At 34.7% G+C, this 14,824-nt stretch overlaps 1 protein-coding gene across 7 annotated transcripts in view; it reads right to left on the reverse strand.

Annotated features, from left to right (window-relative positions):
* The window catches only part of LOC139116714 (TBC1 domain family member 5-like), a 103,031-nt gene extending 91,192 nt beyond the window's left edge, over nt 1–11,839 (reverse strand). For 2 of the 7 annotated variants that reach the window (XM_070679313.1, XM_070679312.1), the window contains exon 1: nt 954–975. In XM_070679313.1, the coding sequence (XP_070535414.1) occupies nt 954–960 (7 nt within the window). In that variant the 5' untranslated portion in view covers nt 961–975. Of the gene's footprint in view, nt 1–953; nt 976–5,723; nt 5,745–11,362; nt 11,626–11,671 lie in introns of those variants that run through there. The other 5 variants (XM_070679314.1, XM_070679318.1, XM_070679315.1 and 2 more) reach the window with 5 other exon arrangements.
* Nucleotides 11,840–14,824: the final 2,985 nt, after the last annotated feature.

Below are 14,824 nucleotides of genomic sequence, written 5' to 3' on the forward strand. Positions count from 1 at the left end.
CAAATAGGTTAGTAATAGTCTGAGCGTCTGAATATCTGTGCCTGAGGCACATCTACCTTAAATACATGAAGCTTTAAGAGAGGGGAGATATTTGATACAAAATTTGAAGAATAATACTATTTATCTGTCATTCTACTGTCGATGCTTGCTGTACCTAAACAAATAAAAGAACACAACACAATCAGTAATATATACTGCACTTAGTTACAAATGTAGCTCAATGAACAGTTCACGTAGTTGTAATTATTTCAATGTTTGGAAAAAATGCAAACTATTTTCCTTGACAAGGAAAATAGTACAATGTACTTTGATATTAATGATGGTTTTTTTCTCAAAATAAGTAAAAGATGGCCATACAGAACAAATGTACAGTAATCTTGATTATGTAATCAAAACTACTAAATGCACTGAAAATTACGCAGTAAATGAAAAACTTATTTTCTATAATGAGAAATTATCACAGTGACTTTGTCAATAAAGCATTAATTTTGTTGCATTCAATGTCTTGGTTGCTTTACTGGTACACAGCATGGAAGCTTGTCAGTTCATTTGAGGTCAAAGGTTAAGGACTGCAATATTTGCACAGTACTCTATCTACAAGAGCAATTTTTCAAAGAATTCAGAACAATTATCGTGATAGCATGTTGTTATGGAAACCAATACAACGGATACGTAGAATGGGATTTTCCATTGAACATCTTAGGTCTCATAAAATATTAAGAAAGTCACTTACGGCAATCATTTTTTGATTTATGAAGCAAATATTGCTTTTGAGAAAATGATTCACAGGATTGTATCACAGCAGTTTAAAACAGAAAATCACTCCTAAGGCAGGTAATATGAGCATGGTCATTTTACAGCCAAGAAGAACAGAAATTTGCAGAAATCACTTTCCATGTCATTTATCACAGAATCAACGTTGTGAAATCACACCCTGAAGTGTGAAGCCATACCTGTCATTTATGTCGATGTCGCTCAGCCACTGTAAAAACTGTAAAAACCACAGACAAGTTATAACATCCTTGAACACAAACCTACAGTACCGAATCAGTGGGAATAAACTGCCAAGTGACGTCAATGCCGACAGAGAAATACACAATATCGGCACACAAATACTGCTTCCGTGTTATTGATCAATTAGATCATATTATCCGTTGTTGTCACTCACCAGGTAGCTAGCTTTTCAAGTGCTTTTCAAACAACCTCATTACAACATCAATATACCGGTATCAATAGCCTATACCCACTCAAATGCTGCCTTTGTGTTAAGATACTGCTTCACGATTAACAGTGCTGCTTTAAACACAATCTATCATAAAATTCATAAATCATCAGCCAGTGTAAACGTAAGACATGTTCCTATAGCCGCCAACATATTAATTAAGATTACCAACATTCCATGCATATCAAGAATTAATTATCAATTATTTTTTACATGGATAATAATACTTTCCATTTTTATAAGAAAGTAGCCTTTTAAACATTTCAATTAACATATAATCTTATTTTAACCTGATTAATTCTTTCATACTGAGTTCTTCACAGTACAGCGGTTAAAATGTTATCACATTTTTTCAAATGATTGGAGTCTATCTTAAAGTTGATGCAGAAATCCATATTGTCGTATGGCTTTCCATCCAGTTCATTCGCTTTTCATTTGGTGCACACAGATACAAACGAGTAAGCCAAGAGAACGCTATTAAATTTGATCATCAAAACTTGTGTCAAAAAATATATCGCATTATATAAATAAAAATATTGAAAGATTAGGGCGAAAATATTTTATTCCAGCATTAACTATAAGTGGTTTATCATATTTTCACTGTTTTGATAAAACCACTTCTGAGAGGCACAATTAGCTTGTATTTGGTTTTAATCAGGACAGCACTCAATTTTTTATCACCCGGAACGTCGGAACACTGGATGAATCTTTTAAACGGATACAGTTGTCGGAACTGAGCTCAAAGGTCATACGGGACCCATACGACCAATGTAAACACTGAATCCAAGGTACGATGGTGATTGATGAAAGTTAAAACATGTCTGTCATAATCTACATCATAGAATTTAAATGTTGCAGCTATGATGATGAGGTGAATCTAGATATCGTGCACGAAATATATTGTTTGTTAAAACAAGAAACTCGTACAGGCAGAGTTATGTCAATGGTTTCCCTTTAAAATTATGTTGCAACTGTCTTAGAAGAGCGATGCTTTACACGATGAACATTAAGTGAACACTAGGCATGGGTCAAAAGGTCACAAACAAGTGAGGCCATCTTTTTGCGTGCATTTTATGACATCACAATTGCAATTCACATCTATTTCTGGCACCACCGGTAAATTCAATCAAGACTGTCTGGAGAGCAGCTTTGACAAAAAGTCAGTCTGGATTAGGCAAAATGAGTTCACTCTCCAACATTTCTGCAGTAGACAGCACTGCATTAAAAGCACAATCCAAAAATAATTACACCGTAACCTTCAAAGTTCGTGAAATTACAGAGAGGTTGCAAGTGTCGGAAAATTCCTTCAATTGTGATTAAAATAAACCAAGGGAATAAAATCATCACATGCAAATAATTTACTGAACTAGCGTAATCTTAAATTCTGATTCCCATGATAATTCAGGAAGGGAAATGGTATGAACTGAATAAAGTAATCCCTGAAATGTCTAAAAAACATCACAACTCAATGTGGACGCAAGTTGAGTTGTAAATTCAGCTTGTTATATTACAGCTTACAGAATTGACTGCTGAGTTACACTTTGGTAAAATACCATAAGATTGGTTATCCCTGGTAGCATCCATTCTGTAATATTACATCAGCATTGCATCTCATCGAGTCCATTGAAAGGTTAGCTGTTTCAGATAAGATATAAATTCTACAACCTCATTATATTATAACCCTTGGAGGAATAAACTGTTTCCTGATATTAACCTTATCTATGTTTTGTTTTTCCCCTTAAGAACTATCTGTAATGATGATTTTTGCACTGGAAAAAGTATAAGTGTAATGACAGCATCTCTGGCCATCATACAATATCTATACAATTTATTACTTCCTAATTAAAATTACTGATAAACCAGGTAATATGTAAAATTAAAAATAAATGAATGCCAAATGCACACAGATGTTTTACCTAAAACTTTATTCTTGACTTACAACAATTTCTCCCTTTGCAATGAGAAAGGACATACACAAAAAACTAACTGATAAACTTTTCTTCCAGTTTCTATAGTAACCTGAACTAGTAATAATACAGATCTTATTTGTCAGAAACCAGAGTAGTGACATTTCTGGTACATACCATACCTCAGTAACTACAACACGTCACTGGAGGAGCTGTCTCAATGAGTTTATTGAGATTCAAACCTAACTTGAGACAGAACGTCATACAGATAATACAAAATGAGTTTACAGTGACTGATGGAATAAATCCTTATGATGGAAGGAAGTCAATCGTTTCTGTATGGCATTTGATGCAAATCTGTTGTTGCTCAGACTGTTTCAGCTAAATTAGAGAAAAATGAAGATTTATCACTCAGATGCGATATCGGAGCATAAGTTGAAACCATAAATGCATTACATTATATGAGCAATATGAATTTTTTGGGTCAATGTATAAATATCAGTAATCAGTCCTTTTTCTTCGTCACAAGTTGATTTGATGTGAGTTCTCCTAATTTTATGGTATGAGTTCAACAATTTTATAGTCACATTGCTTCTAAATTTAATTTAGACATATTACTATGGCTTAAAAAACACATTGATCTCACAGAAAAAAGTTCAAGTAATATTGAAGAAATTGTTTCCATGGAGACGAATGAGCTTCTACATATCAAGTTATGAAAGCCTGTGTAAATATCATTTCTGATATTTTATGTCTCACGTGTTTGAATATAAATCAACTTCAGTCTTTTAATATTTGCTGTAAAAACAACCATGTACTGCTATATAAGCTGTATGGATAAATACCTTACAGCATATTTAGCATCATACTAGAAGAAATTATCACCATGGTAACCTTGCAGAATGGTCTAAAATTTCACACTTTCACACATCTATCACAAGGAACAACGTGTAAGCTATCCCCACTGCCCTTTTGATTTTGCATGTGTTCAATGTTTGTAGTTTTGCAAAGTCTTTAGCACGAATGGTATAATGGAAACTATTATTAAGTGTTCCTGTCATTTTACTAACATGCTCCACTCCCAAAACCCCAAACACCCACATTCTCCCAAGGCATGTTGATGGATGTTACAGCAATCATTTACCCCATTGGATCTTCGTTCACTGCGACTATCGTACCGACTAAATAATGCTTTGTTTTTGAACAAGATCAGTACAATATACTTTGTATCTTTTGCATAGTGTGTTTTTGGAGGCAGTGACTCAATTCCTTCATAAATAAACTTAATGTTCTACAGGTATGTACCGATACTTGCCATACAATATGTATCAAAACTTCTACTAATATCTGTTATGCAAAACAGTAGAACAGACTGTGAAATGGATAAGAACGAGCAGAGTTTATGAAATTGATTTCATTAAAATTTTAAAAATATCTTGTTTTCATCTCGATCAAGGAAAACATTGCATCATTCGTTATAGTGACTCTTTTGGAGGTCTTACACTTTCTACTGAGAAATATTTCCATTAAAAAAAGTGGTGAATACATAACAGAAATCTTTCTTTGGGTTGGTTTAAAGAATTCACAATTGAAGAAAATTACATAGAAATGCAGACCATGCGAATGCAATAAATATTAACCTTGTTGACGTGAGTAAAATGGATATATCTACCTCCTATGGTGTGAGTAAGTTACCAGCAACATTAACCCTCAATCTAAATCTACTTCAATTCCACATTCTTGATACTTCTCCCATTTACTTGTTTAAGTTTAAATGGGCAGGTCATTTATTAGCTTTATCTAGTAAAACCAAATTGGCCAACATGATGAAAAATTCACAGGAAAACAATGGGCTAACACCATGTAAATACTCAATGTCAACAACACATAATGCAAGAACCAGGGATTAAGAACTGCCCTTTAGCCCAAATCCAACACTTGTCCAACACTTGTTCAAGACCTTGTCATCAAACGGTTCGAGCTTGAAAGTTGTCAGACTCACTGATGAAGATGCTTTAATGCAAACTATGAGTTTGACTGGGTTCAAAGGTCAACCGTCACCAGGGAAAATGTAGCATTTGCAACACAACAGGGGTATCATGGTTTCAGTGATGTAGCAATGGTATCCAAGATACACGGTGAATGTGTGCGGAGGGCAAACAAATGAATAAATTACAGGAAAACTACCAGCTAAATACAGCCCTGCAGGTTCCACTATGACAGAACACTGGAGTTCAATTTGGTTTTAATCTCACAAATAATATTCACTTCTCATTATGTTGTGGTTGAAGGCTAACATGCTTTTTTCAAAAATCATCCATTACCTGTAATTTTCAATGTTCTGAGAGAAGTTACTGGTTTTGATTTCCTGTAGAATGATGAAATACCAAGTATTCAGCTTGTAAACAAGGATTGTCAGTGAATGGTAGGCTTTCTGTTGAATTCAATGTGTGACTAAAATTGTTCTGAGAGGAGTTACTGGTTTTGATTTCCTGTAGAATGATAAAATACCAAGTATTCAGCTTGTAAACAAGGACTGTCAGTGAATGGTAGGCTGTCTGTTGAATTAATATGTGACTAAAATAATTTCTCACCTTGATATTATATTTGTTTCTATGTTTACAGACTGTAAGAAAAAATAGAAATACTAGGTAATTTTTATATTCATCAAGTATGTAAGTAGACAACACTGCAATCTATGAATTTAGCCATTGTGGTACTCACATGAATAAACTGTTCTGAACCAGTGCAATATTACTATGCTTAATTACGTTTGATGGCAAACATACTTTGACTACAGAAATAAAGGTTGGTGCTTAGAGCTACATGTATGTTCATTTATTTCAAAACATCACGCCTAGGGTTTCTCAGCTGCCTAATGTAAAGTTATACATGGATAGTTAATGAGGACAAACAATCATTTCGTGCCATTTGGGAAACACTCACAAATTAACTATTCAATGTGATCTGTCATCACTCCCAGATTAATCTCTCCTGGGAGGGATTTTCAGTTCACGATTGTCAATGAGACTCAGCAAGCCAGATGAGACTTGACAGAACTGTGTTACTGATAAGATCTATTAATTGTCACTTCTTTCATTTTTCATAACATTCAAATTAAAGAAAGGTTTCAAGCTACACTAACTGTATTGAATTTTCATCATTTTTTTATCCTTTTTGTAGACTGTAGTTCCTAGTTCTATTCCTTAAAATCATGTCAAGAAACCTACAGTGTTTGACATGTCAACACAGCCTGTGTGTAATGTCTGATTTTATCTTTGACAACTGACTTCTGAAACAGACAAGAAATCATTTGTCAGCAATACCACTGCATAGTTTACAAACTGAACTGTGTTGGATCTAGGCTAACACTGTGCCTTCAAGAAAGTATGCTTGTTTTTAAGAAAATAAATAACAGAAATATCAAAAACCAAAGCTATCGTAAAATTAAATGCAGTATCATGCAAACATTGGTAGTCTGCTATGGGTAATACCGTACAAGTTTAATGGCATTAACAAACACAGCTTCTTTCTAATTGGTGAAGTATGTACATGAATGACCTACGATAAAAATTGGTAGACAAGAAAAATTAACAAAAGCAAAGGTCATCTCTATCTAAAGCCAACAAGTAGATTAAGATATATAGCTCCTAAAAAATGAAACAACATTTATTGATAAAATATAATGGTTCCTTCAACAGTTGATTAAAAGCTGATGAAAACACAATCAATATTGCAGTTTGTGTAGTCATGGTTTACTGCCAAGAACTCTAAGCTTGTAAAATGCATTTGACCACAACATTTTGTACTATTATAATACAAATATTTAATATTCAATGGTGTTATCTATAATAAGATTCACATAACCATTTTACAACATTTACTTATCTCGACACTAGTGATCTAATTATAGATCTACTGGTACTACAAACATTGCATACCGTATGTGTAATGAATAACTGAGTTACAGGCACTGAGTGTACTTCCATTTAAAATTTTGCAAATTTCACTTCAATTTTTTTGCTCGCTGAAAACATGGCATTATTGGAAAATTGCACAATGCAATTGCTTGCAGGAGTACTTAAAAAATTAATGCAGTTGAGTATTTGCCTGTTGCCATCTGTTGTGACCCTGATGGCCCATCTGTCACCTAAACAGGAAATTTAAATGATATGCGATACATTACCGGTATTACAGCTATTTTTAATATTTTTAAAAAATGACAAATCCTGTCATAGTACACATTTAATTTTGAGTTCAATGTTACTTCATGATAGTATCATGTACTGATCCGTAAACATTGATTTATTTGCGTGATGATTTGTATTCAAGATTCCACTCATACTTGTCAACTGTCAAGGTTGTTGTCTCTAACTTGTTTCTCCTAAATGCTGAAAATGGTAATGGACGGTGAAGACCAAAAATAGAGCATGTTTTGTCATCCACACAGCTGATGCCATGTCCATGAGGAAGTTTGACATAGATAAGTATTTAATCATCTTAAATTTGGATAATGGCCTACATTTGTATGAAACTTTGATGTCAGAGTGTATATCTACCAGTTCAATGAACTTAACAATAATAATGCTGAATTTGCATAATTTTATAAGATTGACAGAGTATGAACCTGGCATGTATAAATAGACAAATTCATTCATTATCATGTCAGCAGTAAAAGATTATAAGTAAGAAATACTTGGTATGATAGGAGGATATTAAAGATCAGTAGTTTCTCTCTCTTCCGTCCCCCCCCCCCCCCCCCATTAGAATAAACCTTTTCCCATGAAACCCTGATACTCAACTCAATAGACTTATATAGAAGCATGATTCTGCTATTTAAGTAAATAATTTTGTTTGCGGATAGCAAGATGTCATATCACCATTCATCAAAAATTTGTCACATCACTGCATGTGCACTATGATTGCATTTGACACAAAAGTTTGTTCCTCAATACTTACTCCATGGGGAAGAGATCAAGTGGATAATTTTTATGATTAATTATCAAAATGATAGCTATTTCACTACTTTTCACCAATTAAAGTACATCAGAAGACAGTGATGATAAAATACACAGCTAAGTATTGTGAACAAAGACACACTATTTCATTTGTTATGATATGATATAAAAAAGACATCATCGGTGTTACAGCCCAATGTTTGGTCACAATTGATGCCTTACAAGTGTTGTGTTAAACAGTATGGCAGGACAGACTGATATCATAGACCAGATATGAACTGTAAATGCTCACGTGTTTCATTATATATTGCAGTTATGTGTAAATTTGAACCTTTGCCACATGTTTGCAACTTCATTGAAAGTATTATGATCAACATAATAAACAATATTCACCACAGATTAACTCTATAGGTCATTAAGTATTCAAATATGTAATTAGCTGAAATAGAAATAATTAATTTCTTTGACTGCTGTCATTGTATCACCACTTTATATAGCAAGTGTATTGCCTTTGGTCAAGTCCTTCAAACTATATATTCCAAACTTTGAAAGCTCATTAGATGTGCAAACTATAAATTAGCTGACATGAAAACTTAAGTGCGAAATGATTTCCAATATTGGTATAACCTGGTATAATCATCAATGTACATAGCATGTTATGCCAACTTTGATCAAATAAATCCAAGTATATATCCCTAATTAGGAAAGTTAATTAAATACACACATTAGGAATTGGCTGAAGCAAATGCTTAATGCCTTCCAATAATGTTAGCCTACATAATAGTATCTTTAATGTACATAGCAAGTTTCATCAATTTTGGTCATGTAACTTCAAATATGTATCATTAATTTCAAAAATTCATTAAATATGCAAATAAGGAGCTGGATGAAGTAAAAATGCTTAATGACTTTCAATAATGTCATATGGAAGCATCTTTAATGTACATAGCAAGTTTTGTCAATTTTGATCGAGTAAATTCAGATATATACTCCTAATTAGGAAATTTCATTAAACATGCAAATTAGTAATTATCTTTCACGTCATCCCTTAATATCTTTCAAAGCTGATATATCTTGGTATGATCAACATTTGTAGCAAATCTCATCAAATTGTGTGCAGTTGTTGTCAATATATATGTTTTTTTCTAAAATCATTAATTATGCAAATGAGCAAAAAATAAGCAAGCCACACCCACCAAAAACTAATCAGTTCTTGCCATTTGCAAACTGAATCTATGTACCAGATTTGATTCTGATCTGATGAGCCGTTTTTGAGATATTGAGTACACAGACAGACAGACAGACAGACAGACAGACAGACAGACATCGCTGCGACATATGCTCACGTGTGTCGACACGTGATCAAAAAATGAAGTGATACAAAAAATCACACATTATTTGTTACAACTGACTTGCTTTTTAAAATATTGCCCTGTTTTCCGCCATGATTTTTGATCAAAACACAATAAAATCTGAGAGGAACTATATGGCAACCAAAGTATTGCGGCATTTCCAGCTTCTTGACAGACAGTTTAACCTCTGTTCAGACATAATCTAAAAATCTAGCAAAATATTTATATAACGATAGCAATTTCAAAGGAGAAAAAAAACAGAAACACCCCATAATCTTCTTAGCACCTTAGATAATCCTGATCCCGGGAACTTTTCGAACCAGGCTTTAAATGCACAGACCTTCCACAATATGATGTAGGGAAGTCCCCCACTGCATGAAGGAGGGACTATAACTAACTTACTAAGAAAAGGAAATGTCTACATCATTTTGATGTAATTTTGGTATTATAAAATTTTAACACTGGATATTTACCTGCCAGACACAGAACCCTAAAACCCTAGCCTCAACCAGTAGTCGGGAATTTCCAGCCAGTTGGTTAAAATCTCCCAGAGACAGCTGTCCCAGAGCCTCATTTTCAAATTATTAGTTGGAGCTAGATGATAGCCATAAACTGGGGAGGCACTGGTGATGAAAGTGTGAAATTATCTCTGATGTACTGTTCATAGTAAACTTAATGAGCACTCCCAATTATGGTTTAATTACACTCCTTATCCATGAAGTGTTAATACCAAGATGGGGCAGAGAGAAGCTGCAAACTCCAGGTGATTGCAATATGCAACCCTGCTTGGCAACCAGCTTTCACACCATGCTAGACTTATGATGAAATCAAACCAATGTACATTAAAAAAAGGCAAACAAGTTTCGCATGAATCCCATTTATAGCCATCATCTTGTTGATATAAAACTCAGCAACACAGTCGTAGCATCAATAATCACCCTGAAATCTTATTATCCATGGCAACCACAAGTTCCCCATTCTGATTTTCTCTTCACTGATAACATCCGCTCTTCTCTTTTTTGGCTTTCATTATTCTGTACTATTCATGATTTCAATTTTAAAATCACCAGTGGTACAAGGATATTAAACCACTCATGCTTGATTCAAGTCTACCACATAAAAAAAATAGTGCATACATGTTAAATAAGCTCTGTGTGTCATAGAGCGTTACATAAATGTAACATACTCCAGCTGAATCTCATACTGGAACTATGGAATGACTGACTGAAACAATACCTTACACCTTTTAGAAATAATCATCACCAGGGTTGGGTAATAAAATTGACTGGTAATGCAAAGTTTATTTTTAAAATTAAAATGTAAGTTACATATACCTATTGTATCAATCATGCCATTTGAAAGTCAACATTATAAAAATTCAAAATCAGACAAGCAAATAAATTCCTTGTAAGAAGTTTTAGCACGCTGACTTCTAAAAGGTATTGCATGTCATCAATTTATGAGGGTTTTTTGGTTTTTTGGGGGGGTTGGGTTGCGAATAATGCAATTAAAGGAATCGGAGTAAAACAACAAAGAAATACATGTGAAACTGAAAGAACAGACGCCTGGTATTCACAAAACACCCCCTCATTAATGCCATTTGCGATGATCAACGAAATTCCCATCTTGTAATGACAACAGAGACCGGTAACATATGCCATCGACAATACATCAAACATTTAAATCTAAAATTCTGACACATATTGACACAACAAACGAGCTGTAACGCTCACAATAATCTTGGAGCTAAGTCCTTTTTTAGCCCCATGCAATAATCGAACCGCTTTCATACCACGGTAGCACAATTAAACCGGTAACACTGACAGCTGGCATGCAGTACAGGTATGTTACCAGGACCATTGTATAGCCTACGACAACAATGAACATTAAACGATAATAATGCTTGATTAAGATTGACCTTACCAACAAACAACTGAATTCTCCAAGCGCAGACAATCAGACAGTACACAAGGCAGATACAAACAAGATCGGCGCGTAACGGCACTGATCGTATATAAACGGCAGCGGTAGTGTTTCGCCGGTCAATGGTGTACCGTTACATCTGCTCTCATCGTGAACCGTGAACGGTAGGAAGTAAAACATCGGAAGGTGTTCTAAACACAGCGCACGCTTTTCATAGATTCATACACTTACAAGGTAGTTGATTTTGATAGTTCGCGGCCACTACAGACAAATCATTGACTTTATGGAGAAAGAACATCGTTGACTTACCCAGACAGCAGTGTGAGGGACACTCCTCTTTCGGAAAAGCAATATGGCTGATGTTCACGTGACAAAGTCACCTGATTAAACTTTTAAGGGCATGTCAATCTCACATTTAGTTTTTTTGTTTCCATTTCCCGAAAATGTAGCCAGTTCCGTTTTCGCCAACTTTGGGTGATTAAGCGTAGTTTACTCATTAAACGGAACTTTTGCACCTTAAGAATCAACCGTTGTGTCATTAGAATGGCATTTTCCTGACCCTAAAGTCTTTTGTCTACCGGAAGAACTTGTTTGTTTTGGAACTCTTGAGATCGATATCGGAAAATAAGAAGGTCGCGCGTCGCATACCTGATTGTCGTCATTACCGATCCACGTCTACATTTAACAAAGTAATTTGAAACTTTAATGTATCGTAATCGATCGATCAAACAGTACCAAGCCGAAGAATTTTGAAAGAGGAGCTGGTGTTCACCAGTGCAACCAAATGTAAAAATATGTTTTTTGAAAGCGTTTCTTGGACTACAGGAGAAGAGGGCCCGGGAAGAGGGCACGTTAATTGGCAGGTTGTTCTGGTTTTTCTAATAGCTCAGGCGTGGATTTAGATCGCTTTCCTTTCTCTGACATGTTAACAGGTAGAGCCAAGATATCTAGAACCAGAGAGAAAATGGACAGTACGTATCGACAATTACTGGGAAAGCTGTAGGCCTATAGGCGTTGATTTCTTGTGTATGACGCGTAGTCTGCAAATGGTCAAATGTACTGATAAAGTGGGGATAATATTGAAAAAATACAGTGAAATACTGTTACGAAATTAAACTCAATAGAACAATAGTATAGATCGTTCTAGACTAATTTTGGATCGGAAAGAAATAATGAAGGATAAAGTTGGAGAACATCGATTTTTTTTATTTACATAGGCTGGAGATTGGATTGGGCTGGGGGGAACCGACATCACCACTTTTGCGATTTTGTCATCAATTATCACAACTAATGTCGTAAAAGATTAGAATCTTTTTATATTCGACTGTCAATTCTCCATCGAGTTAAAGATTACCAATTGCAAAATATCGATATAAAAGATAGAGACTCTATGTTGAACGCTATCATCGATTGCTGTCTCACTCTTGGAATGTTTTAGAGAACACCAAGTGTAGGATGCAGATATTTAGCACTTACATTTTTATGACAAATTGAAGTGTTTAGCAAAGAGTAGATGGTACTGTTGTTATTTTTTTTCCATCTTTTTCACACAATTTCTTTTTCCTGTATTTTTCATATTTATACAATCTGTGTCTGTACTAATTAAAATTATTTTAGAGTAGCAAGTGATAATTTCATACGTGGGTCTGGTTTCCTCGGTTAATTCTTTGCTTTTAAGGACAATTACTAAGTTTTGATTATTTTATTCACTTATTATTTTTGTATGCTTCATAAGCATGTTTCCTCCGTTTATGATATACGAATCTTGCCATAGTGCGTAGGCTAAATATCTCTCGTTAGGCTGGTAAATTCTACCTGTCTGCCAAGGGCTACATGAAGATGTTGACGTATGTCGTAGGCCCAAATGGACCAAATTTTAGTTGTGATAGGAGAACAGGACACGATTGTACTAGCGAGCCAAATTATATTGACATTTAGATAGACTGAGTGACAAAACGTTCATCCTAAATAACCTGGAGAGACTATGCCCTGAGTGAGCCACCTTCGCTCGCCAAGGTCTCTTGTCCGGGTAGCTTGATGCTCTCCGTAGTTAGTGGGAAGTAATGGACCCGGGCGAGCGGACGATGTGAGTGAGCGTGGTAAAAACATGGAATTAGCTGAGGACAAAATGTCAGTCCTTTATTTGTGGACGTAAAGAAGGATTCAACATTTCTTTCACAGTTTTCTCTCTCACCTTTGTCTAATAACGTTGAGCTGGAAATTGATGCAGAAAAAAACTGGGTATGTATTAAGAACTGAAAATGAAAGGAAAAAAAATGCGCGAGAAAAATGATCACAATCATACCCATCCATAATCCAATAACACAAGTTTAGAATTCGTAATACATTGCCGATTGTTATAAACATGGACGCAAAACAGCACAGAACAGACAGAAAAGTACTAAACACACACAAAAGTCCGATTCGTGAAAGAAAGGTATATGGACCACCAACTAAGGACCAATGTCATTGATACCATCAGCGATCATTTGTCGAAGACAGATATCATATCGGTACTTATCTACCAGCTTGTGATACCTGCCAAAAAGCGCTTGGATATTGAAACAAGTCTTTTTCATGTGTAACCTTGATTAAAAAGTTTGCACGAGAGATGGCTATGTCTCTCTGCAAAATCACAATAAGAACTACATGCTCTTGCATATCGGATAAGCTGGTGAGAGTGGAATATTACTGATGAGGTGTGGGAAATTGATGATACTAAAGTTGAAATAATCTCTCTTGTCATACAGCCTAGTAGAAAGGTGACCATTAGAGTCAAATTCAAGGAAATATCCAAATATGAAGCAGAATAGGCCGTTTGTGTAGTTTCTTTAATCTCCAATTCTGGAGGATAAATCATAGCGAGATAGTCACTGAATTTGGAGTTATTCATTGAAATAACATCGTCTATGTATCTAAATGTTAAGTTGAAAGTTCTAGCTACAGATCTAGAGCCTTTTTTCTGTTTAATTATATATGTTCTGAATAAATTCTGCATGGTATAAATGCAGAAATAAGTCAGCAAGCAAGGGAGCACAGTTAGTACCCATAGGAATTCCTAAACACAGTTGGAAAATGTGTCCTCCAAATTCAACAAATATGTTGTCGATGAGGAAATGATGCATATACTGATAATGTCTTCCTCGATATAAAAATCTTAGAATTGGTAATATTCTTAACAAAATATGTAGCATTATACACTAATACTACATATCTGTAATGAACCCTTTTTGTTGAAAAATGCTTGGTTGATGATGTTTCCCAAGCGTTATTTCAGTTATCATGTAGTATTGTGGTATACATTGTGGAAAAATTTTGATAGATCTTGATGTCAAATTATCCAAGAATCCCTTGGAATTTTGTAATATCCACATTTGATTTATACCACTTTGAGAATAGACGACATCACAGTATGTCTGAAGTCCCCGTTTAATGGTACAAAGACTCAAAACAGAAGTCAGT

This window comes from Ptychodera flava, chromosome 18 (genome assembly GCF_041260155.1).
Source record: "Ptychodera flava strain L36383 chromosome 18, AS_Pfla_20210202, whole genome shotgun sequence".
Classification (NCBI taxonomy): domain Eukaryota; kingdom Metazoa; phylum Hemichordata; class Enteropneusta; family Ptychoderidae; genus Ptychodera; species Ptychodera flava.